Below are 25,574 nucleotides of genomic sequence, written 5' to 3'. Positions count from 1 at the left end.
CTCAGAGAGTCACGCCTACAAAACTACACACACTGCAAGTAATTTCTAAAGGTTTTCCCAACAGCGCCCGCTGTGTGCGGAATCGCAATAGGTGAGTGATTATGAATAAAAGCGTCTTGTGTCAAGACTAGTTATCTTCAGCAGGAGCCACGCCCACTCTATCAGTGACATGAGGGATGGTCAAACCACTGATTCATCCCTACTCACCTATTTTACTACAGATTCTATGGTTCATGACATTTTTCTAGAGACAACTGGGAAAATATACCCACAAGTAACATTTTAAGATTGAGACTGATGACTCAAGAGAGTTTTTCTAGCCGTTGCTCCCTCGCGCGCTGCGCTTGAGAAGTTTTCAATGCGGAAAACCCAATTCTTCCAATACGCTCTTTGCCTTCGTGACGTCTGGGTAGCGTACCCTCGGGTGCGGTGCAGGTGGCAACTGGTAATCGGTCCATTACGCCAGTGCCGCAAATAATCATTCAAACATAAACAAAAGTTTTATGCGGGAACCACGGAAATTTACACCTGTATTGAACAGCGCTGTACAAAATTTACATTCAACGTCAATAGTGAAACGCTCGCAAGGACAGCGTTTCCGTTTGTAAACTACCACCACTTTCCACTAAATCAATCAGCTTATTTCGTGGGAATTGATAGTACCATGTTTTGTTTGGACTAACGTTTTACCATCAGTGCTTCTTGCTGGTAAGTCAAAAGATTTTTCTGCATGTTTTTATTTGGAAAGAGGTTTTGGACCGACCACCGACAAGCGTTACGCATAACGGCAAACATGCATTGGAATTTTGTATTGAATAAACGAATGATTACTCACCAGTCAGGGGTCGAAATTGCCACTAGCCCGCTAGCCCGGGACTACCAGATTTACAGCCGGGCTACTCATTTTTCCAGTTTGATAGCCCGACGGGCTAGTGGAAAAATAATGCAAAAATCATCATCACAAACAATAAAGAACTATGTTCTTGGTGTATTGTAAAGTTTGAGCCGTGACGCGAGACATAATGTGTCTTTCGGGCTACCAAATTCTAATCAGGGCTACTAAAAATTATTGGTCACTAGCCCTGCTGACTACCATGGAAATACACTTAATTTCGACCCCTGCCAGTGCAGTGGAATGTTGACATTGCATGTCATTCTTTGTATGCCAATGGGGGCGTACGCTCACATTAACAAACAACATTCACTTATGTCCACGGGTTGCTGTCCTCTGTCATGTATTGTAAACATTGTTCTGCAAAAAAAAACTTATTATTATATTATTCTGCCAGAGCAGAGTGCCACCACCTTTAGGCCTTTTCAATCGTTTTGAAGTAAGTTCGTTTAAAAATAATTACTCTGTCAATCATGGGATTTCCCTTGCTTGTTGACTTGATCAGTTCAGTTGAGGGTTTGATAAAAAAACATTTAACAATGATGGAAAAAGTGGCGGCAGAATACATTAATCCTTCTAAGAAGACTAAGTTCTTTTGAACAGTGAGTTCCTGTGTCAAATTTTTATAATGTTTTTGGAGGAAAAGTTTCCATATTGCGCCACCACTTTTTCATTCTTTATGAAATAATATCTTATTTACCTCAATGAGATATCCCTTTTTGTAAAAATGAGTAACGGAAAGTTATCCTTTTTTGTCCCCAATACACTGATGTGTGTAATAGCACTGTATACTCAGTACTTTCCCGAGTCCTTAGCTTTACGTCCAACCTTGTGGATCCTGCTGAGTAAACCCAGCGTAAATGTAAATGTGTAATGTAGGCTAGGTAGGGTCCGACTGAATGTTTGTGTTTGTTGGGCACTTCTAGAAACTATAACTTAAGGCTCTCCGTGAGCATGGGGAACCTCTTCCGTTTCTAGAAGTATATGTTGGGTACCTGCAGGATATTCAATTTCACAACGTGGAATTTTATGATGATTGTACATGATCAGTCAATCTCTGTGTACAGTGTCAGGCAAAATTTTGGTGGTCCATCAATTGCCCAAATCAACACAGAACCTTGCGCAATTGCTTGAATATAGCCGCGTGTTCACGCGACCATAATTTGTGCTGCAGTATCGATGACTGCGTGAACAAAAGATTGTAAAAACAGGGAAGTGTGATCAAGCTCTTGCATGACTAGGCAGAAGACGTGCCATTAAATTAAATGATTTTGGGTTGAACAAAGAAAAATTGACTAGAGTGGGATTTGAACCAACGTTATAAAATGTACCCAGTCAGTTTCCCTTGTGGTTTATTATTTGATACCATTAAATTAAAGATAGGGTGTGATGAAAACATTCTTTTAAAACAAAATCCATCAAAAACTTCTATAAAAAACTCACCCAAGTAAATACAAAGAAGAAGGGCCTACATATTTTGAATTGAATTGATTGAATTGATTTGATTTATCCATCATCAAGTATTACACAAAATTTACATTCCAGTTGTACAGCATTATATAAAATATTATAATGTAAAAATTGCACGTAGGAATTATACTAACATACCAAAGAAAACAATCAAATAAAAACCCAGGCCTGATACTTCAAGGAGGCAACGAAGGCGATTGCCTCCGTGGCCCCTGGTCATTGCCTTGGTGCCCTTGAAATGCTCCAGTACAAATTTGTTAAATTCATCATAGGGTGCCCTTTACCAAGAAGAAAATGCCTTGGTGCCCTTGCCCTTTCAAAAACGAAGCATACAGCCCTGAAAACCACATTAAAATTTAAAAAAAAATAAAAAAACATAAAAGAGTAGTGGACCCCCCCACCCCTCTAACTAAACGAGGCCAAATTTTCTGGATTTATAGACATGTTTGTAATTTATACAAATAATGTTTATTTTGCGGTGCATGTTTTATAACTTTTTAACAATCATGGTGTGTAGTAAACTATTAGCTCACCAGTCCATTTTTATTTTTAGAAATCTTGTAGCTCTTGACTTTGAATATTTCCTCCTCTTTGCTGGTGCTATATGTTGTACAGCACCTTGGGGTTGTCCAGTCATGGATGTACATGTAATGTAAGGTGCTTTATAAAGCTACACAGTTGCTGGCTGATATGATGGTACGACTGACCAGTGTAAAACCATCCCCTCAAGACATTGTTGTTATCGAGAGCTGAATTATGAGCAATGACTGTTTGGATTAATATAAGGAATGGTGGCTTCATCATTGATCATCCTTCGTCCTTAGACGGAATACAGTAGAAGCAGCTTTGATGAAGTGGTGCCAGGTTGCTTTGTCCCTCATGAGTTGTTGCGTCTCGTTTGGATTGAGATTTGTGTCTCGGGTGATGGTGTCAGTGTAGCTCATTTTCCTCCTGCCGCGATTTGGATGTCTGCCAGGCTTGATATATTCTTTTGATTGATTAAATATTGATAGTTTGGTTTACATCATACTGTATTTAAATATCATAGTGTTAGTTTCCGCTACTCAAAGAGTGTGTCTGTGACATTTTGAACCAACAATGACAATTTTCATTCTTCTGCTGAAACTCCAAACAATTACAGAATGTAGTTTGAAAAAAAAAAACCTGGCCAGAACCTTACAAGGGATTGCCAATCAAAAGTTTTGCCTCCCTCTTTTTGTATATTAAAAGTTTGGTCGTGTTTGCAAATTTTGGGAAGGCACCCCAGTCATTGCCAGTTGGCACTCAGCACTGCCTGGGTTGTTTAAATTCAGCCCAAACTATTCCAAACTTGTGAATTGTGCACAAACACTGTGCATGGGTACACGTACACAAACCAGCCTTGAGGTGAGATCAAAGCTTTAAGCCGTTGCCATGGTCACCAAGAACCCCCAAGTTTGATTTGATGTCTGACATTTTGCCCTTTCTGGTCATCGAATTCCGTAGACTTGAATGTATTTTAATTCATCCCAATTATGTTAGTACTGTAATCTTTGTAACTTCCTTAGTGGACTGCGTAGTTGGGCACCAGAGGGGTGCATGGGCGTCTTTTGTACGCCCTGGTTTGCATTAGGATGTCTTGTTTAAATAGCTGTTCCTACTGCAAGGTAAAAGAAGTGTGTTAATAACAATCCACAGCACTTTCCAGCCCTGTATGCTTCGTTTTTGAAAGGGCACGAGGGTGCCAAGACATTTTCTCCTCGGTAAGGGCACACTATGAGGAAATTGTAAATTAAGGATTTCAAGGGCACCAAGGCAACGACCGGGGGGCATGGAGGCAATCGCATGTATTGCAGCAGTAAATTTAATTGGTTGCTACGTATGTAAAAGCTCATCCCAAATCGGCCATTTTGTCCACCCATAACAATGGGACATGGGTTGTTGTTGTTTTTCTATTGAACAATACATTTACACCTTTTATGTTAAGATATTTTAAGAATTATTTACAAAAATAAGTCAAACACCCAGTGCTTGATCAATTAAGAGAAATGTACATTAGGCCTATACATTGAAAGCAGGGCTCAAATTTTACACTGGACTGCAGACCTGAGGCCAGTGAGTTTAGCATTGGGGGCCAGTAAACTCATGACCAGACCTCGTATTAACTGTGACGTGAAACTAAATGCGCATGCGCATAAAAAACGTCATGACGACGCGTTAACTATCTTCTCGTGCAATGTATTTTAGTTCCAAGAAAACAAAGTGATGACTCATCGAGACAAATCCAGTGTCTCGTGTTTGTGTTCAAATGTTGACCTTCAGTCTGCTGATAAATAAAATATCTGTTGATTATTCATAGAATCATTGTCCATAACACAAACACAAGGTGAGATAAATCTTTTCCGAGTGCTTTTTCACATTCAAACATTTAATAATAATAATAATAATTTACATTATTATTATTAACACTTGAGCTGTTGAATTGTTAAAACTGTGTCTGAGAAATGTTTTTTTCTCATTTCAATTCTTGTCAATTGTCAAAAAAAGTCCAGTGAATATTTTGAGCTCCAGTACAAGCCGTGTGGTTTGTGACTTTCCTCCTCATATTTAAGCCCCAATTGTAGGTTTGCTCAGCAAAGCGAAGAGTTGTATTTTTTTCTGCATTTTTTCAAAAGCATCTCCCTGATAGGTTATTTATGACCGTGGCTGCGTGTGTAGAAATATTAAAATCAGGCCTTGCCCCTGTGTATTAGTCCTTGAGTATTCAAAGCTGCTGTATCATTTTGTCAACTGTCAATGTCAACCATCACAAATCTCTGAGCAGTAATTAATTTCACTGTCCACCAGATCCGAGTAGACCATAACTCAATAAATCAACAAGTGTGTTGACGATCAAATATTTACCTCAGCCTGATAACAAACCTGTCTGCAGCTTGTTAAAATATAATCAAACATTTTATTTTGTTAGCGTTGTGCAACATTGAAACAATCTGGCTCCTGCTTTAAATAGATTCCGGGTTTCGTAAAAACTTAAGGTTGAAATATGTTTGGTACATGTGTTAAATCACTCAATTAGGCCTATTGGCAATAATAACTTTTTGGTTGTGTTTGATTTTCTGGGTTTTGCCATAAATAATTTTCTGGGATTTTTCCTCCCACATGTAAGCCTGAAACAGTCTTCCTTCCTTTTTCTCACTATGGGTTTATTGGTCAGTTTATTGATTAAGTTTGCTTTTCTGGGAGTCCTTTGAATTAAAACCAAAATGCATTATGAAATGAAAGGCATAAACTTTATCAACACTTGAACCAAATTATAAATGAAAGGCAAGTTTGCACATTTTATAAGGTTCCTGTGAAATCCACTATACCTACCGAATCCACAATTTGTTAAAAGGTAAGTGGATACTGATTTGAAAGGAATGCACTCTGTTGTATAGTGTGTAAATAGGTTTTTGTTGGGATTAAAGTTACAACAGAAATAACATAAAAAGGCATGGTTTGTGTGTGTTCACTTTTCAAGGTGAATTGTGAGTATTTCTAAAGACTGGCTTTCAGTCAATGATTAAAAAGATCATTATTCAAACAGCTATTTACCACCACCAGACCAAAGTGTACCAGATATGTGGCTCAGAGCTGTAAAGACAGGGTATAGAGCCAACTAAAAAAATGACACAAGTTGATTGTCCCCGCCCTCTTTTTTATTTTTTAAAGCCCCTACCTATTTTTTTTTTTGGGGGGGGGGTGTCCCCCCAAATACTAACTTTTTGCATCTTGCTTCATCATGGCATCATTCTCTTGACAATTGATTACATTCTACATCGACAGGCAAAATTGTATTTCCTGTATTGTTTGTTTGTGATTGAGCCGCAGTTCGTGTGTGATTGGCATGCGGTTCCACTATGTGCTGGAGATCATACTTTTCACTTCCTTACAACATTTTCAAAACTGTGTACCCTACATACTTCTTCCATGTAGATACACAGATACGCGTGGGAAAATTGGTTCTTATGACCCCTGTGATGAAGCTGCACTAGCTTCCAGTCAAGTTTAGAATCATTGTGTCTGCTACATGTAACCTAAAGTGTTCAAAGTTTTCCTAGGGAAGGTTTACAATTGGTAATCACTCTTCAAATTGATCGCAATACAAACCTTTGGTTAGAACCCTACAGCTGCGTTTGAAAGCATTTTGGGAAATATTTCACTTTGAACTTAGTGTGATGAGGCTAGGAAAAAACATACCTGAGTGTGTATGCACCAAATTTTGTGTTTCATATTAGGGATTATTCTTTCTGGGTGGACATCATAAAGTTTTGTAGGCCCTATTCACTCTGGATTTTCGGCAATATCTCAAAAACGCATAATAACCTTTTCAGAAATTAGTTTTATTGGATTAAAACCAAAAAGTAAAGATACTTTCCTTGCCACTGAAGATTTTTGACTTTTATGGGATAAGGCTTCCAAGCGACAACTTTAAAATCGTGTCTTGATCCTCACTGACCCTGTAATCAGTGCCACTGAGTTATTGAAATACACACCACATGCACCAAGGACACTTACAACAACAGGTACTCTGTGCACAACAAACGCAAAAAAAAGTTAACAAGTGAACCATGAACAAATACTGGAACGGGACGTCACACTTATTTGTCACTTGACAGAAGATCCTTGTAGCAGGTCTGAACTCACAACAAAGGAGACAAAATTGGATCGGAATTTTCTCCTTAGCCCTATTCTGGAACATTTAACAAGCTGGTTATAATAAAATTTAAGAGCACTTGGAAAGCCAGCTTTTTGTTTGCTCTTGTGTGAATGGGGCAAAGTGGTATGAGTATAGACTTGACTGTAAGAGTAGACTTCGTGAACATGTAGGCCTATGTAGTTTGTAGTGGGGTTTAGAGCCTAGTTTCATAGAGCTGCCTGTAAAGCATATAATAAATGCTGAGCAATTTTCTGCGGAGCGAAAATATGCAGAAAATTTGTTGCAAATGGCATGTGACATGGTTTTGGGGCTACATGTAGAAACCTTTTCTATTTATAAGCACAATTGTTCAGTGCGATAAAAATGTGTGTGCTTTGAACAGCTCTTTGTCTTGAGAAACTTATTTTTTCCCCAGAAATTCTTGGTTTTTGTTTCCTCTGTTGATAAAAAGCAGTTTTGTAATATCTTGAGGGGGTTTCAAAAGAAGCTGGTATCCAAAGAATTTATTCATAGGGCTTCATCTGGATCCTTTACCGCAATGTCAATAGAGGTCCTCCTAATTCCCTTACTTCAGCAAAGAGGATTTTTGGGGGATATATTCTAAACACTCTTCGAGCCAAACGAGAAGAGAGACGACAATAAATATATTTAAGTTTTTAGATGTGGGAGGAAAACCCCAGAGAATTACTCCAGGGAAAACCCACGCAGTCAAGTAGGGACAGAAAACCCAATTCACATACATGTACAATCTAGTGCCCCCGGTGTGATTCGAACCGGGTGAAAGGCAAGGCAAGACACTGCAACACCAACCTGACCTGAGGATGTTGAAGTAGTTGGGCTAGATCATGCAATTAATGTCCCTAATATTTGTTACAGGTTTTGAAAAACAATAAAATCCGTCCCAAAGCAATTCATTTTTAATGTAAATTCTTCAGAACAGATTCCAGAGTTATGATTAATGAAAACCACTAAGTATGGATTTGCGACAATGGTTTAAAAAAAAAAAATCCTGCTACTCACAAAACATTTTAAACATTTAACAGCCTCTTGCTAAATGCCTGGAAAATTTGCTGCACTCTAATGCAGTGTGTGTGTTGTCCTTCAGTAGGCAGTGGTAGTTAACCTGGCCATTGTACGCAGGTCACTTAACTATCCAATTATGCACAATGAAACTTTTATTTCCAATTCAGCATACACCCTGTATGGTCATGTGAAATATGTAAACATCTCCAGAACACCCCCCCCCCCTCCCTCACTCACTCCAAAAGCCATAATCCATACCTTGGGTATTGAACTATAAAAAGTAAATTCCTTCTAATGAATCATAGCCTGTTGTGTGTTTTCAAAGAGTTTTAGATTATGGCTGATTTAAATATAAATAGAGACAGGGTATTCAAAGAACGTGACCCTACCACTAAATGTCAGGCTGTCCTTTCATGCAATCATTTTTTCCTTTCTTCTTTTAGTCACTTGTTGTGTGGGAGAGAGGTGTGTTTTGGTAAAGCAGTGTGTGGGTCAGTGTTGGATATTATTTGCTGTAATTCGTTCACACACGGGTGTCTATCCCCGAAGTGCTGTGTTGTAAATTTGTGGGTCGGTCTTCCATTTAATCAAGAATGTGAAGGGGATTCTGACGTTGATTTTGTGAGAGAAATATTTATCGGCGGTTTTGTTTTGAGTGGTGAGTACAGTTAACCGTGGCTGTGGTGTTTTCAAGTTGAGCCTGTGCTTTGTTTAGGGGGGAAGTTTGTCAGACTTGTTGATTGTGGAACTATTGGCAAACCATGGTCGAACCACAGATGTAACTCCAACGGGATGTACATGTAATAAACGCAATGTCTCTGGACATATGCTTGTATTTTTTTAGTACCTGAGACCACCCAATTCGTGTTTCAACATAACTTGATGAATGGCCTGCAGGCTTTGAAATACTAAAAATTTAGTAATTGTTATTTTTCATAAGATTTCAATCAAAGAGTCTTCAATCAAATCCGGTTCACTTTTTTCGTTCATTTTTTTCATCGAAATTTGAGAGTGGTTTAATAAAAAGGGTGTAATGTACACGGCACGTAGCGGTTGTATTGCTTTTGACTGGCACACCTGAACGAAGCTACATTTATTGACAAAATAGGGAGACTGCCAACATAGGGCTAGATACATTGCGCTGACACACTAATCCGGAGGTTGTTATCTCCATTCCCACTCTAGACTCACCCCAAATTATTTTAAAAACTAACAAACTGACAAATAAATTAACTCAAATTATTTTCAGTATTAGTTATCTTGCGTAACTTTAGGTCCATTCACATGTTGGAATAATTCTTTGGGGACACAAATTGTAGCACACAAAAGCAGTCACCCAAAGTTGAAAATTGTAAATCCACAACCTAGCCTATATATGTATCTGCTTTTACAGGCTTCTTGTGACGTTTGTAGTCAGTTTGTAAGAAATGGTAATGTTTACAGGCCTGGATTTACAGGAAGGACACAGACTAGAGGCTGTGGCCTCTGAAACATTGCCATTGTCTTGGTTCTGGTGTCTTCAAATGTAACCTATAGACCTTTTTAGATTTTTCGAGAGAAGTGTCATTGCAAAATGGAAATGGCCTGGCCCCTCTCAATGGTAAAATTACCATGATGATTTATCAAACAGAAAATTTTAAACTTAAATTATAAATCCCCTTTTTTTTATTCACCCGCAGATTTGCGTCCCGATGAGTGCAACTTCCATAAGTATCTGGCCTCACAAGTTACCGACAACACCGACATCGACAACGGACATGCAGTGCAATACTGTCGCTCTCTCTTCTTTGTTCTGAAAGTTTCTCCGCAAGATTTGACATGTCGACAGAGGCTGCGTCAAAGCTACCCACACATCAAGCGTAAGCAGGAATTCATGTTGAAATGTTATAGTTAATGGATTTTCATTTCATTTTAATTTATTCTAGTTGTGAAGCTAAGGACTCGCGAACTTATCACTGTTCCTCGCAAACAACCCAATGGAGAGAAGATTAGAAAGGAAGTGCAGTTTTAGGTGTGGGGGAAAACCCCAGAGAATTATTCCAGGGAAAACCCATACAGTGGACTATCTTTCTCACAAGAAAAATTAATTAAAGTCACATGTGAAAGTTTCAGCTAAAAACAGTGTATACTTCATTGTGTACTTGCTGAGGAAACAGTAAAAAACTTTTACTGTATTTTGCATAAACGTTTACGAGGTGAAGGTGTTACGCATCTCTTGCCGCAGCATTGCATCATCATGTGCACCCATTGGATTACATGACAACCTTAGCACTACCATTGAAGAGCAACTTGAATGCAACATAGCTGTCACCTGTTCAGTAGAAATAACAGGCTGCTAAAAATCAGAACATTGATTTCCTATTTCTGACAAGACACTTCAATGAACAAGATAAACAAGTTCTGGCAAAAAAGGGTGCCATTTGCTTGCGACAGTAGAGATTGTGTTAAAGTGGTTTTGTACATTGTTTGAAATACAATTGTTTGCATGTGTACCAGTAATAAGCTTTATCTCACACGATTTCTTGTGTCACTATTTGTGGACTCGTAAAAACTAGGGTTCCTATTTCGGAGGTTTCAATGTTGTCGGGTAAGATACAGCCTTGTATTCTCTCTAAATGAGTGATTTAATATAAAATCCATCCATACTGCAGGCCTAAGCGGAGTCGGGCTCCACCCCCTCCAACCGCACGCCCCTCAGCCAGTGAGACTGCAAATGGCTCTCAGTCCGAACACGAGAAGGACGTCTTGAAAAACAATGGTAACCTTGGAGATGGTGCACCAGGGTCAGAGGAGAGGCAACTCACCTTGGTACTGCCGGGGGACAAGTTGGTCAAGGCATCGGTCGCTAAAACGTAAGACAAATGTGCTTCGCCCCTAGATTCAATAGACTGTTCCACTAAGCCCCACCCACTACAGCAAGCTTGGCAGAGGTGCTCACAATCACATGGGTATCTTCACAAGCATCTCCGCCCACCAACTGTTAAACTCAACTCGGAGGCCAGTTGTCCAGGTCGTTGCCTTGATGCCCCTCCAAAAAGTTTCTCATAGACTTTGAGATTTTCCAACAGAGGTGCCCTTTTCAAAATTAAAATGGTCTGGCCTTCTCAAAGATTCCAGCAATGTTTTGGTTGAAACAAATGAAACAGTTGTAATACATGTACATGTACATTAGGTCAGACTGTATGGCTGTGATTGGTCAGTAACATGTACATGTATGTCCACCAAAAACCATGTTGTAAATCTTAACATTTCTAATTTTTGTTTTTTCCCCTTGCAGGACGCCAATCTTGGATTTACTAATTATGATTTCATCTAAAAATAGACTGAATCCATCTGGTCACATAATCGCTCAGCCGGGTGCCAGACCCAAGGACCCCCCTATCCATGTAAGTTTTATCTTTGGAAGTTTCTATGGTCCTTCCTGAAATCATGGCTTAAGCCAATGCTCATCAGGCACTTTTTCACCTATTCTTGAACAAAAATGTACACTTTTTCCAAAAAATAAATGACAGAGCCCAAGTCCAGTCGAGAGTTTACAGGCCTGACACTAAAACTACTTGCCTGCGGTTCAGTGTTAAATTTGAGCCCTGTGGCCTATATAGTACAATATTTAAAGACACTGGAAACTATTGGTAATTGTCAATGACCAGTCTTCTCACTTGCTGTATCTCAACATATGCATAAAATAATAAACCTGTGAAAATTTGAGCTCAACCGGTCATCGAACTTGAGAGATAATAATTAAAGAAAAAAACACCCTTATCACACAAAGTTGTGTTGGTTTTAGATGGTTGATTTTGAGACCTCAAGTTCTAAATCTGAGGTCTCAAAATCAAATTCGTGGAAAACTATGGCACTTTAGAGGGAGTCGTTTCTCACAATGTTTTATACCAACAACCTCTCCCCATTACTTGTCACCAAGAAAGGTTTTATGCTAATAATTATTTTGAGTAATTACCAATAGAACATGACAAAGGCAGACAACATCCTGCAAAATTATTTTGGTTGGCCTAGAACCATTGGGATTGTTTTCAGTATAAAGTGAAAATGGAAACTATATATAATTGTGAAAAGGTAATGGTGTTGCTGCTGATGGCATTGTGCTCATAAACTAATGATCAACCTGAATCAGATATATAAGCAGCTCACTGGATTTTTATGAAGTTGTTTTGTAAAATTGTGGGGTCAGGCCTGCAGATTTTAAGGGCTGTTAGGCTTTGGTTATTCAGCCCAATCAAGCGTGAAGGCATTCCAGTTCAGTCAAGAGCATTGCATCACTTGTTTGATGCCTAGCTAGAGTAGTCTGATCATGGGCAGTGAAGCACGAACACTGACAAAGCTATAAATAAAAGCAAGTTTGCTTAGGGCCATGGTATGGCTGATCAAATCAACCAGTGAATGATTATTTAGCCTACAATTGACACAGGTCAATGGGAAGAACAAAAATGACAGAAACTTTCAACTGAAAGAGTTGTATCTCACAACTGCATTTAGAGACTTTTTTGCTCCCTTCAAATAATGTCTTTGCGGGAAGAATAATCCCTTATAGGAATACGCAATCTAAGAAGCGTTACTGACAGAAACACTTCTCAGATTCAAATTTTGGGGCATAGAAACTTAATTTTTTAGATAACCTTTGAAGTAAATCGTTTCTCAAAATGCTTTATACTTTCGAAAGCTGCTTTGTAGGCTTCTCACCAAAGTTTGTATTGCCTACTAATTTTAAGGGTGTGTTTACCTTCACTTTAAAGGGAAGGTACACGTTTGGTAATTGTCAAAGACCAGTGTTCTCACTTGGTGTATCCCATCATAAGCATATAATAACAAGCCTGTGAAAATTTTAGCTCAATTGGTCATCGGAGTTGCGAGAAAATGATGAAAGAAAAAACACATGTGTTGGACGAATTTGTGTGCTTTCAAATTGGAATAAAAGACTTCTAGCTAGAAGTCTTTTATTATTTTAGTGAGAAGTTACCTCTTTCTCAAAAACTACGTTTCTTCAGAGGGAGTCATTTCCCACAATGTTTTATGCTAGCAACAGCTCCCCAATGCTTGTACTAATATTTGTTTTAAGTATTTACCAAATGTGTACCTTCCCTTTAAGTAGAAGGTAATGCCGAAATGCCTGTTCTGCTAAGCAATAGTAAGCAGTATAACAGTCCCAGATTGTACATGTACATTAACATGTTATTTTGGCGGGTGACCTTATTATGGTCTTTGTTGTGCTTAGCTACTGAGCTGCTTAGCTACTGATTTTACTTTAGGGCCCTTGGGTATGGCTGCTCAGGAAAGCAAATGGTTAACACGCCTTGTACGCTCTTGAAGGGGCATAGCAATTTTCCCCCAGGTAAGGGTCACACTATGAGGAAAATGTAAATTTGTATTGGAACTTTGCAAAGGGCACCAAAGCAAAAGCAGAGGGCACCACGGCAATTGCTGTGGGTGCCGTGGGTTATTTCGAGACCTGGGTTGTTACGATTTCTCTGGTTTCTTACACAGCTTAAACCCAGTCAGACGTTAGCTGATATTGTTGGCGATACCGTCTACATCATCCCTAGGAGTCAGAAGGAGCTCTTTGTCTACAAGAAAGAAGAGGACAAGAAGTCTGCTGTCTATGAGGTGAGATTAACCACATGATATCATTTGAAGGCTGGCATCGTGTAACTATCATTCAAAACCTACAGTGGATCACAATGAATGTTCAGACACAGTAAGAAGGTGGCTGTGTACTGTGTAGATGCATTCAACCACATGTAGTCATACATGTCATATTGCATGCTGGCAGAGTGCATCTATCATTTAACAGAGTGATACAGCTTCAGATGCCATATTTAATCACTTTGTCAAAATTCTTGAATTTCATGGTTCTCAGAGTTCTTTAACGAAAAGCCTGCTCAATAAGTAGGCAATTGTCAGGATGAGGGTTCCAGTTAGTCAACTACATAGTGAAACTTAGTGTGTCAAATGATAATTATTGTTAATCGTCCAAACTGTCTCGAAGTTACACGTGTCATTCTAACTATGTCATGTACATGTATGTACCATTGGTTCACAGCAAACCACTCGCATCACCATTGTGTCCAATAAGAACCACAAGATGGTGCTACGAGTCGACCCCGAGAAGACCCTGAAGGACCTGCTTCCTCGGATATGTGAGGAGAGAGGAGTGGATCCTGGTAGCCATTCTTTGAGACTCATCAATCGACCCAACGACCCCTATGACCTCAACCACACCCTGGAGAGTACAGGGGTCATCGAGTTCTTACTTGTAGATGCCAAGGGTCAACCTGCAGGTAGGCACAAAAAGAAATTATGAGATAACTATTTAAAGAGTTTCAAGATACCTTTTGTAGATCAAGTTTTTGGCCATGTTATGAATCCATACTCACTATGATTTTGATTTTGATTTTATTTATTTTTATTTTTGTTTTTTATATTCAACATCCAACAGTGCAAGCGCCAATTACACTTTATAAAAACAGTAAAATATAACAACAAATGAAAATGTATGTTGTATAATTTACCTGTAGAAGTTTCAGCGAAAATTGCAGAGCAATGTTTTCAGGAAGTTCGCGTAAATACGTTGTACATGCTAAAATAATTTTCGCCTCCTGAAAGTAACATTTTAAGGGAAGTTTTCTACCATCATTATATTCGAACTGTGTAAGTTTGGTGTAATCTGTGGACATTGTAGACAAAAAGTACCCAAACCCTTTACGGTGTCATTGCTGAGTGGTTTAGAGCATTGAATGGTTCTGGTCGTTAAGTCATTATAGTGTGGGTTTGTTTCCAGGTCGTGACACTTGTGTCCTCAGGTGCTCAATTATAACTGCTTCTCTTCATATAAGTATAAATGGGTACCTGCGATGGTAGAGGTTGATATTGTGTATGAAAAAGCCTTTGGAGCTCATGGGTTGATTTCACAAAGCAATAAAACTCATCGCAAGCGAAATTGTCAGTATTACCATAGTAATTTGTATAATGACATCACACTTTACTTAGCAACTAATATTGATTTGCAGTTAAGATCAATTTTAGCTCTTTGTGAAATCAGCCTCAGGGCTTTAGACTCCACAGGGAGCTGAGAAAGATTAAAGGAGTGTTATCGGCCCAATGACCAGGGCTCTAATGTATAAAAGCGCATTGATGCGGTTATTGTAAAATGTGGTATATTATTATCTTTATTTAAGAGGGGCTCCAAGGTCAAAATCAGTTTTGTGATCCACTCATTTTCTGATAGATAGAGTCCTTATTGATGGGGCATATATTATTATTATTATTTAAAGGGTATATGTACTTTTTCCTAACAAAAAACACAATGTCCACAGATTTACATTAAACTTACACAGTTTGAAGATTATGATAGTAGAAAGCTTCCCTTGAAATTTTACTTACTGAGGTGCTGTAGTTTTTGAGAAATGAGTAAAAGTAATAATTTATGTCTCAGTTTTAGCATGTAAAAACGTATTAACCAGTTATGCTATGGTTTTGGTATAATATCATAACTGAAAGGGGATTTGACATGCTAAAATAACTTTGGTCTCATGAGACCAAAATTGTTTTCTGACTTGTTTTACTCATTTCTCAAAAACTACACAACCTTAGTTAGTAATATTTGAATGGAAGCTTTCCACTATCATTATCTTCAAACCCTGTAAGTTAAGTGTAAATCTGTGGACATTTTGAAAAAGTACCCGAATCCTTTAAGAGGGGCTCCAAGGTCAAGTTCAGTTTTTTGATCCACTCATTTTCCAATAAATAGACTCCTTATGAATAGGGGATAAAATTAAAGGTCTCTTAAAGCCATTATACACTTTCGGTAAACAGTATTGTCCAAGTCCCACACTTCGTGTATCACAACTTATATATAAAATAACAATCCTGTGGAAATTTAGGCTCAATCGGACATCGGAGTCGCGAGAAAATAACGGGAAAACCCACTCCTGTTTTCGCGCATTTCGTCGTGTCATGACATGTGTTTATAACAAATCCGTAATTCTCGCTAACGAGAATTTTTATTGTTTTACCGTTTTCTCAAAAAGTAAAGCATTTCATGGACTAATATTTCAAGAGAAGTCTTTCACCTTTACCTTCTGTGAACCCTGTAAATTATTTGTAAATCTGTGAACTCTTTTTGTTGTTTCTGTACCGAAAGGGTCCAATGGCTTTAACCCAAGCTGAAAACAGTGTATTCCACTAGGTTTGATACCCTTCAAGTACAATTTTTTGTCAAAATCAAAAAATGGTTGATGATGTGTCACATTTAAAAAAAAAAGGATCTCTACATTGTTGTACATAGATTGTTTAATTCATTCCTGAATTTTGAAGATGCTCAGCAAAACGGCATTGATTTTGACCTTTTGACTGGCACAAGAAATACTCTTTGGAAATTACAATGAAATGAAATTTTACGCCATTTTAACATTGTATGAGAAATTTTTTAATTTCACCCCACTTTCATGAGGACTCTTGAAAAATGAGTACATCACAAAACTCAAATTTGACCTTGGAAACACTCTTTAAGTTAATTGTCTATATCAACTCATCAATATCAGGTATTTGCAGACAGTTTTAACTTCTCAACTAAATGAAAATAACTAAATATTTAAAGGAACACGTTGCCTTGGATCGGTCGAGTTGGTCTTTGAAAAGCGTTTGTAACTGTTTTTTATAAAATGTATATGGGTAGAAAGATGTTGTAAAAGTAGAATACAATGATCCACACAAACATGCCTCGAAATTGCGTGGTTTTCCTTTTACCTTGTCGACTAACACGTCTGCCATTTATGGGGGTCAAAATTTTGACTCCCATATATGGCCGACCATGTTAGTTCGCACAGTAGAAGGAAAACCACGCAATTTCGAGGCAAACTTGTGTGAATCATTGTATTCTACTTTTAAAACATCTTTCCAACCATATGCATTTTACAAAAAATGGTTACAAACGCTTTTGTTTTGACCAACTCGTCCCATCCAAGGCAACGTGTTCCTTTAAGTGGATAAACATTATTTGGCACCTGAGTTTGGGGGAAAAAATGTACTGTATTATGAACTGTGTGTGTTTCTTCAAATTGGTCATTTTTTGTGATAATTATTTTCCCTTTTCTAGGAGGTGAACTAGAAGTCATGCCAGAACCAAAAAAGAAAAAGGGAAGCTTCTTCAACAGAATCACCAAGAAGAAAAAAGAGGTAATGTTAATTCCACCATTTGGTCTTGCTCCAAATTGCCGAATAGCAGTCATGAATACTGATTGTACTCAGACGAAAATGGTACCAAACTATTTTTTGTCAGTGGAGCCTCGTATAAAATAAGTTATTTTTTCCCTTGAATTATTGCCTAACATCACAAGGGTGGACGGCCACTTGAAAGTGAGGGCCAGCTACACTAAACTGATTTGTGCTGTCACCAGGGGCTACCTACTCCTGGGGCGGAAACAGTTTTGGCTTGTTTCTTAATACTGATATTTCAGACAAACGACTCATTTAGCTTGATCGCATCACATTTGCAGTATGAATTTGGTGGTGGAAGCAGTATTCCTGAGGCCCAGCCAACGATAACTACTACCTCATCAGAAGCCCCAGAACAGCGGTCGCAACGTCACCCATCCCCTCCAACCCGTCAGCCCGCTCCAACAACAGACACCCCAACATCAATGCAAGAGCAGGACGACTCCAACAGCAACACCTTGAAGAAGCGCCGGCCTGCACCTCCCCCACCCATGGGGAGGAATCCGCCTGCTGTGGCATCGGACGAGGAGAGGCTGGACCAGGAGGGCGGCTCCAACACCCTGAGGAAGAGACGAGCCCCTGCTCCGCCGAGACCAACCTCGCCTCCGCGACGGACGCAATCTCTCTATATTGGGTCTGCTTCGGATGTTACGTCAGAGCGGCCGCCACGACCCACGTCTCCACCTATGAGGTCAGGGGTCAGTCTGGATGAAGGGATGATGACCTCTGGCACAGCCGGTCAAGAGGTGGTGGAGATAAAACAAGAAAATGCAGGTTTGTTTGAACTCCAAAGATGGAGAAGACTAAAGTCAAATTTATCCTTAACAGCACTTGACACTATTGGTAATTACTAAAAATAATTCTTAGCATAAAAAATTATTTGGTGATGAGCAATTTAGAGCTGTTGATAGTATAAAACATTGTGATAAACAGCTCACTCAAATAATAAATGACTTCAGGCCTGAAGCCTTTTATTAGGCATTTGAAAACACAAATTTGTGCAACAAGAGTGTTTTTTCTTTAATTATTCTCTTGAAACTTTGATGACCAGTTGGTAAAAAATGTTAACGAATTTGTGTATTTTGTGCATATGTTGGGGTACACCAATTGAGAATACTGGTCTTTGACAATTACCAAAGGTGTCCAGTGCCTTTTATTTAATTTTATTTATTTATTTTTCTCCCCCTTATTGTTAGCGTATTTCACACCCACATACTGTTTTTTTTTCATTTGTTTACTTTTTTTTTGTACTTCATTTCAATTTGTTATCATACGACACCTTTGCACAATTCTTTTTTCAATTTCATTAATGAATATATTTTTAAAATCCCTTCAACCAATTTGATAAAATCTTGCTTTGGAAAACAGCGTTCGATTCCAACTATTTTAAATGAACAATTTAGCATATTTATAAAATAAAAAAAAACACCCAGATTTTTATGCTAATTTTTAGTGTTAATTTGAGGGCAAACACTTTCCGCTCCGTTTGCTTTTATGGGGACAATAATGTTATGCATGCCCTAATCGTTGCTTTTGTTAATTATGGAAACTAATGCAAAAAGGGGAAAGCCAGTGTTTGGAATGATGGCTTCAGCAGCGGCTATGTTTGGATCGATGTAAATGTTACGTTTGACGTTGATCGCAGCCAGCGGACAAGGCTCCAGCTGAAGTCACTCAAACAGACACGACCTTTGCCCTCACAGACCTTCATCATGACGCGGTCGTCTTAGGGTTGCCTTCTATAGACCTTTCTATTGTTGATAAAAAAAACGTGCTGGTTGGCATGGACGGCGGAATGTTAGCAAACCATTCAATTATGTTAACAGATGTTCTGACCAAATTCAACTTTTTTTGCAAAGTTCCAATGATTATTTGCTTTGTTTCCAACAAATTCAACCCTATTTTTGACTAACTGTGAGACAGCATTACAAACTGTTGCCATCTGTCTTTGCTTTGCATGTATGGCTTTCAAAATTTTTCTAACCTCGGTTGAAAAAACTTGGGCTATGGCATTGCTATAGAAAGGTCTATTGGTAAAATGGTCTGGTGACCTTTCTGTGTTTTGATAAGTAGCATGCATTAGTGCCACGGCACACATGGAACGTGACCAAGATACTCATGCCCTGATGAAGGTCTGTGGTATAGCAGTGTGATTTAGCCATGGAGGGTTGGCATGCATTCATTGAAAAATCAACAACGAGTAAAATTGGATTTGTAAACACAAAGACACAAAACATATAAATATTTGCCAGCCTTCTATTTAAAAAGAAAAATCATTTAAGTTGGGCAGGTACATGTACATGAAAGCTGATTCATTTCCGACCACCCAAAAAACCTAGGCAACTTTAAATTGTATCGGCACTGAAAAAACATGCAGTGCTAAGAAAATTTTGTACAAACCAAATGCTGAGTAGATTATGGTATTTATTTAAGTTTCATACTCTCTGTTGAGCTCAAATTTACAGAACACCTAATCTTCCATCTTAAACAACAACAAAATATAGTGGAGAGTTATTGAGCTCTGTATGGTTGAACTACACTACCAGAGCTTTTTTGGGAGCGTGACATGAAATCACCTCTGAATCAGCCTCTGAATGGCGCCCTCAATGTCGTAAATCACACTGAGCTTTTGTGGAGCTGACTATGTTTAGCTTTATACGACAGAAGACTCCAAACGATAACCAGTGCCTGCAACCTTGCTTGACCTCTTTCGATATCGATCCCATAAAGGTCAAAACAAGGTCGCAGCTACTGGTTACCTTTTAAGAGTACCCATGACATGCATGTCCATTTATTTGCCTAATTGCACCACAGAAAAACCCCCCAGGCCTACCAAGCCACCACGCCCTCCCTCTATCAGCAAAGGCTCGAGTCTCGACCTGCCCCCTACAGACCCAGCAGCCGAGCCTGTGTTTGTTCCCCCGCCACCCCCCGAATTACCCCCCTCCCCTGACGGTGAGCAAGAGGACGTTAGTAGGTTAATTGAGATGGGTCGCCTCAACCGATCATTTGACGATGGGGCCGACAATGAGGAATGTGGGGAAGGTGAGATGCCCCCCTCCCCTCTCATCGTACTAATTTACATATTCATGAAAACTCATCATACTTACTCCCAAGTGTGCACACAGTGTCATGGTTATTAATTTATTGACTCATTAGCATCATACACCTAGGTGAATGTCATGAATATTCACTTATTAACTCATAAGCATCCTGACACTTCATTAATACTCATATGCACTGCTCTGCTACCATTTAATACTGCAAAGTGCAGACCCCTTATGGCTATTCATGTAACACCATACTCTTTACCTTCAATCCACATCATGAATATTCATATAGCTCTTCATCAGCATTCCCTCACCTTCCCATACTCCCTGGCACTTTATGAAAATTCATGAGTCACTCCACTGCACCACAAACCAACCTGTATATTACGCTGTTGGAAATTTATGTTCACATTCGGGACAGCACCCGCATCATGTGCATAAATCACAATGCATAACACTGGCTTTTGTTTGTACAGTGTAGTTTGCTTTAAATGTACACTGCTGTTTCTTGCTTAATAAAAATGGGAAGTGTTTATATTTCTGTTTGCTAATCCTCTTACAGGTGCCAGGAGGTGAAAGTAGATTTGCTACTCTAATTTTACTAAAACTTGTCAGTCTGCTGCCACCTTGAGTGTGCCATTTAAACCCTAACCTTTATACAGTGCTTTATGTGTGCAGTTTGCTTTGTTCGATTTAGTGTCATGACTACATGCACTTCTTTGAATACCGCCTTCGATCTTTACATATATTTATCCCTCTGGAATTTCAAGCTTCTCTCAACACCCCCCCCCCCTCCCAAAACTTCTTTTTAACTTTACAGGATTTATTTCATAAAGCTAGCAATTTTGCTTAGCACAGACAAATCTTGCTTAGTATATAACAAAGTGCAATGCAGTCTACATTGTTGTGGCTGGTGCCTGTTGGCATATTGCATCAGAAATGATTTGCTCTGCAAAATTAGCAGAGAACCAGTTTTGCTCAATGCTGAGTATGTGGTACTTTAACCGGTAACACTTTTTTCAGCTGAGCCAGATTTGTCTGTACTGTGCATGAAACTGAACCCCTTTGCGGACTGTGTGAGATCCACGCACCCATTGCCTATTGAGCATGTTATCACCACCTCGTCTCGCTTTTTCACAGACTCCCCTAGAGTGTACACAGAGTCCCTAAGCAGTAGTGTCACAGAGACCGGCCTCGATGAGGCATTTGAGGAGGCCATTGCCATGGGCGCTGCAGGTTCGTTCACACCCCCCCCCAATCTCCTGAGGTGCATGTTTGGCGGTCGTAACCAATAAGTGTTTTGGTTTATTAGGCCAATGGTTTAATCAGTGGCCAATGACTGAAACAGTTATTGGTTACGACTGCCAAAATGCACCCCTAAACTTGGGCTCGAAAATACCCACTGGACTCCTGGCCGGAGTGAGTCGGGTCAATTTTAGCACTGGGCCAGGAATCCTCCACAACCAAATCAATCCTAGAGACTCCTTGCATTGGCCCCCATTGCTGAGGTCAAACAACGGAAACGTTCTCAGGTGTACGGGCCGCAGCGCACCACTCTCAATCAATGAGGCTCAGTCATTGACCTCAATGAGGGTGCTGTTTGGGTCGTGTTGCGTCATGTGCAAGGTGTCTTTAAAGTCAATTTTTCCCCTAAACACATTATTTGAAAGTTTGCTGAGTGCTTACTTTTTTGGTTTAATATTCCAATCCTTATGAAAGTTCAACAAAATACAGTTAACCCTCAGTTTGAAGAGGTACTGCTTACGAAGAAAACATTAGCCTTTGTGAGATACAGGTACTAGTATTTTGGACACTGTATGAGTGTGCTGTTTGGATTGGGTGTTTACCGACAAATTTACTCAAACCTAATAGTGTCTTAGTATTGTGTCCACCATACATACATACATAGATTTGGGATTTCAAGATACATATGAGTCATTTTGAGACATACATGTGTGTCTCAAAATTACTTATATTAATCTTGAAATCCCAAATCTTGTTTCTTGCCTTTGTGTTTCTTGGTTTTTCTGTCCTCATATTTCCTGTTGTAAAGAGGTAATTTGTGCCGTCCCAGTAATCTTGTTATAAAAAGAGTCTGTAAAATGAAATATTGCTGGTATTCTGGTCCATTGAAAGTGCTGAGTTAAAAAAAATGTACCTTTGGGTCTAGTGGGGATTTTCTTGAGCTTCATGTCAAGCTTATCATGCTTCTAAACTCATGCAGTCATAATCCGGTTGAAGGTGCATCATGCTAAATGCTTTTGCCACCCTTAAAGGGGCCAAGCTGAGCCCAATAGGGAGACTTTTTGGGACATAAGGTGACTTTAAAGGGAAGGTACACGTTTGGTAATTACTCAAAACAAATATTACTTTAAAAACTGACTTGTTAACAAGCATTGGAGAGCTGCTGATAGTATAAAACATTGTGCGAAACGACTCCCGCTGAAGTAACGTAGTTTTTGAGAAAAAAGTAATTTCTCACTAAAATAATAAAAGACTTCTAAATGTAGCTAGAAGTCTTTTATTCTCATCTGAAAGCACACAATTTCGTCCAACAAGGGTGTTTTTTCTTTCATTGTTTTCTCGCAACTTCGATGACCAATTGAGCCCAAATTTTCACAGGCTTGTTAATTTATGGTTAAGATGGGATACACCAAGTGAGAAGACTGGTCTTTGACAATTACCAAACGTGTACCATCCCTTTAAACCAGGCAGAGCCATTGTTCTTGGAAATGAAGACCTTTTTGAAAACAAAGAAAATTCTGTGGTAAAGTCTGCCGCCTTGTGATCCAAAGTCTCCCATTTTATGTTTTTATATGCTTGCTTGGGACCTACAGGCCCGTTTTGAAACAATGGCTGAGCTTTGGGCTCCGGCTTAAGCTTCTTTCCCCCTGTTTGAAGCTCCGTTCCGAAAGTGCACGTTTTCAAAATAGCTTACGGAGTCTTTGCCGGAGCCCCATCCCAAGCTGTGGTTTCAAAGAGGGCCTATGTAAATCACTTTAAAGGTTGTGAACACTATTGGTAATTACTCAAAATAATTATCAGCATAAAACCTTTCTTGATTACAAGTAATGGGGAGAGGTTGATGGTATAAAACATTGTGAGAAACAGCTCCCTCTGAAGTGCCATAGTTTTCAAGAAAGAAGTAAATTTCCATGAATTTGATTTCGAGACGATAGATTTAGAACTTGAGGTCTCGAAATAAACCATCTCAACGCACACAACTTCGGGTGACAAGGGTATTTTTTTCTTTCATTATTATATCGCAACTTCGACGACCGATTGAGCTCAAATTTTTCACAGGTTAGTTATTTTATGCATACGTTGCAATACACCAACTGTGAGGTCTAGTCTTTGACAATTACCAATAGTGTCCATTGCCTTTAAGACAGGTGTAAGGCTTAAATTTTTACTTTATACTTTTTACGTGGACAGTAAAATAAGTGAATTAAGTCTCTAAGCACATGAAGTTGCTAAGCACACAAAAGTGCCAAGCAGGGCCCAATTTCATAAAGCTGTTTAGCAGAAAATACTGTTGACTAATTTCTTTGCTAAGCAATAATTGACTCGGTCACTATAGTTGCAACAATGCAACCATAACCATGGAACAGAAAACTGTCACCGACAAATTGGTTTTTAATCTGCCACACCTGGAAACAAAAACCACTCGACCTGCTATTTCAGTTTATCCTGTAATGGGGCATCTGTCATTACCACAAAGTTGAATTGCATACATTGCCGCCCAATTTAGCCTGGGGGCTAGGGAAATATGGATGGTTAGTCCATCAGTGCCAGTCTTGGAGATTGCTGTCCGTATACAGTATTTAATGGTAAAAAAGAGTGTTTTGAAAATTTTCTTCCAAAATTAAATAAATACTATAGACATCTCCTCAGGATTCTTATGGCATCCAAAGAAATTTAGAAAAAGCATAAAGAAAGTAATTTGTCCACATTCTGAACTCAATTATGATATGCAAGAACCTCTTAGGGACACCAAGCACCGAGTCCATGTGCACAAAATGTAATGACGCTGTTTCCAGGGTTTTAATGTAAGTTGGGCTGGTAACCTATTTCTGCTTAGTAATACTATTCTGTGCTTAGCAAGTTTTTGTGCTGACAGACTTTAAGAAATTGGGCCGAAGAAACCACCTATATATTTCTTATTGCAATTTGACTCTCAAATTGGCAAGCACGGTAGACAGTAGCCACATTTGGCATTTGATGAAAGGGGTCAAAGGTGAATAAAAAGCATGCCAATCCTCCAGAGTCATCCAACATTGCTGGTTGATTTTGAAGGATTCAGGAAATTAGTCGTTTTTAGTAATTGCTTGTTACTTTTGATGCAAGGGTTCAAAGGTGATTATAGGTGAAAGGTGTAGGATTCATAACGTTAGGGTTTTAAGGCTTCAATGACTTTTCTTGACAGATGTAGCTGTACAGGAAGAAGAAGAAACGCTTGCATCGCCACCTGAAGATCAGACCGAGCTAGAAGTTGAAGTCGCTGGACTTAACCTAGATGCTTCGGCCGAGGAGACGGAGTCATTGCCGGAACCCGAGGTGGACGAAGTCCAAGAGGTACATGAAGAGGAGGAAGACAGCCAAGATGGTGTCAAGGAAGCAGCGGAGGAGGATGTGGCGGAAGTCCAAGAGGAAGAGAAGGAGCCAGTAGAGGAGAAGACTGAGGATGAGACGCCAGAATTGCTAGAAGATGAGGAACAAGGTAGCTATGAGAAAAGACAAATATAATTTCCGAAAAAAGCAGGCATGAAATTCTACCTGCTTAAGTCTATTTTTGTTTTTGTTTTTTTGGCCCTTGGATAAATCAGATTTTTTTTTATTAATATGGCCTGAAAAGTTTACGGAAGCCTACACCATATGAAAATGTATGTTAGCCTTTGTACTCAATAAAATGTTCCTACTTTTTTCCACAAGGAGCTAATATCGCGCATGAAAAAAGTCTCACGGATCAATTTGATGCTACTTTTATTTTGATGTGTGTCAATGCAAAGGTTTTGTTATTAAGGTTACCAACGTTTGCCAACGTTGGCGGTGCACAACTCGTTCCATTTGAAATTGTTGGCAAACAATGCGCAAACGTTGGCAACATTTGCACAAGTGGAACGCACCCCTGGTAACTTACTTTGTGGCAAAGCTTCACAGTGAGCTGGTGATTTCGGCCAAAAAATGAGAGCGGTAGTCACTTTAAAAAGTAGTGAGTAGGGGAGGGGGGACT

The 25,574-nt window shown here is 39.1% G+C and overlaps 1 protein-coding gene across 7 annotated transcripts in view; it reads left to right on the top strand.

Moving 5' to 3' along the window:
* Positions 1 to 567: 567 nt before the first annotated feature.
* LOC139948753 (uncharacterized) overlaps positions 568 to 25,574 on the top strand; it is a 35,872-nt gene continuing 10,865 nt past the window's right edge. For 3 of the 7 annotated variants that reach the window (XM_071947066.1, XM_071947067.1, XM_071947060.1), the window contains exons 1-11: positions 568 to 708; positions 9,743 to 9,922; positions 10,715 to 10,915; positions 11,341 to 11,449; positions 13,563 to 13,682; positions 14,119 to 14,356; positions 17,173 to 17,252; positions 17,573 to 18,065; positions 20,106 to 20,336; positions 21,482 to 21,577; positions 24,768 to 25,061. In XM_071947066.1, coding sequence (XP_071803167.1) covers positions 9,882 to 9,922; positions 10,715 to 10,915; positions 11,341 to 11,449; positions 13,563 to 13,682; positions 14,119 to 14,356; positions 17,173 to 17,252; positions 17,573 to 18,065; positions 20,106 to 20,336; positions 21,482 to 21,577; positions 24,768 to 25,061 — 1,903 coding nt within the window. In that variant the 5' untranslated portion in view covers positions 568 to 708; positions 9,743 to 9,881. Of the gene's footprint in view, positions 709 to 8,596; positions 8,722 to 9,742; positions 9,923 to 10,714; positions 10,916 to 11,340; positions 11,450 to 13,562; positions 13,683 to 14,118; positions 14,357 to 17,172; positions 17,253 to 17,572; positions 18,066 to 20,105; positions 20,337 to 21,481; positions 21,578 to 24,767; positions 25,062 to 25,574 lie in introns of those variants that run through there. The other 4 variants (XM_071947061.1, XM_071947063.1, XM_071947062.1 and 1 more) reach the window with 4 other exon arrangements.

This window comes from Asterias amurensis, chromosome 16 (genome assembly GCF_032118995.1).
Source record: "Asterias amurensis chromosome 16, ASM3211899v1".
In the NCBI taxonomy this organism is placed as follows: domain Eukaryota; kingdom Metazoa; phylum Echinodermata; class Asteroidea; order Forcipulatida; family Asteriidae; genus Asterias; species Asterias amurensis.
Note: the sequence above shows the minus strand (reverse complement) of the source record. Positions and strands in the feature narration are given on the sequence as shown.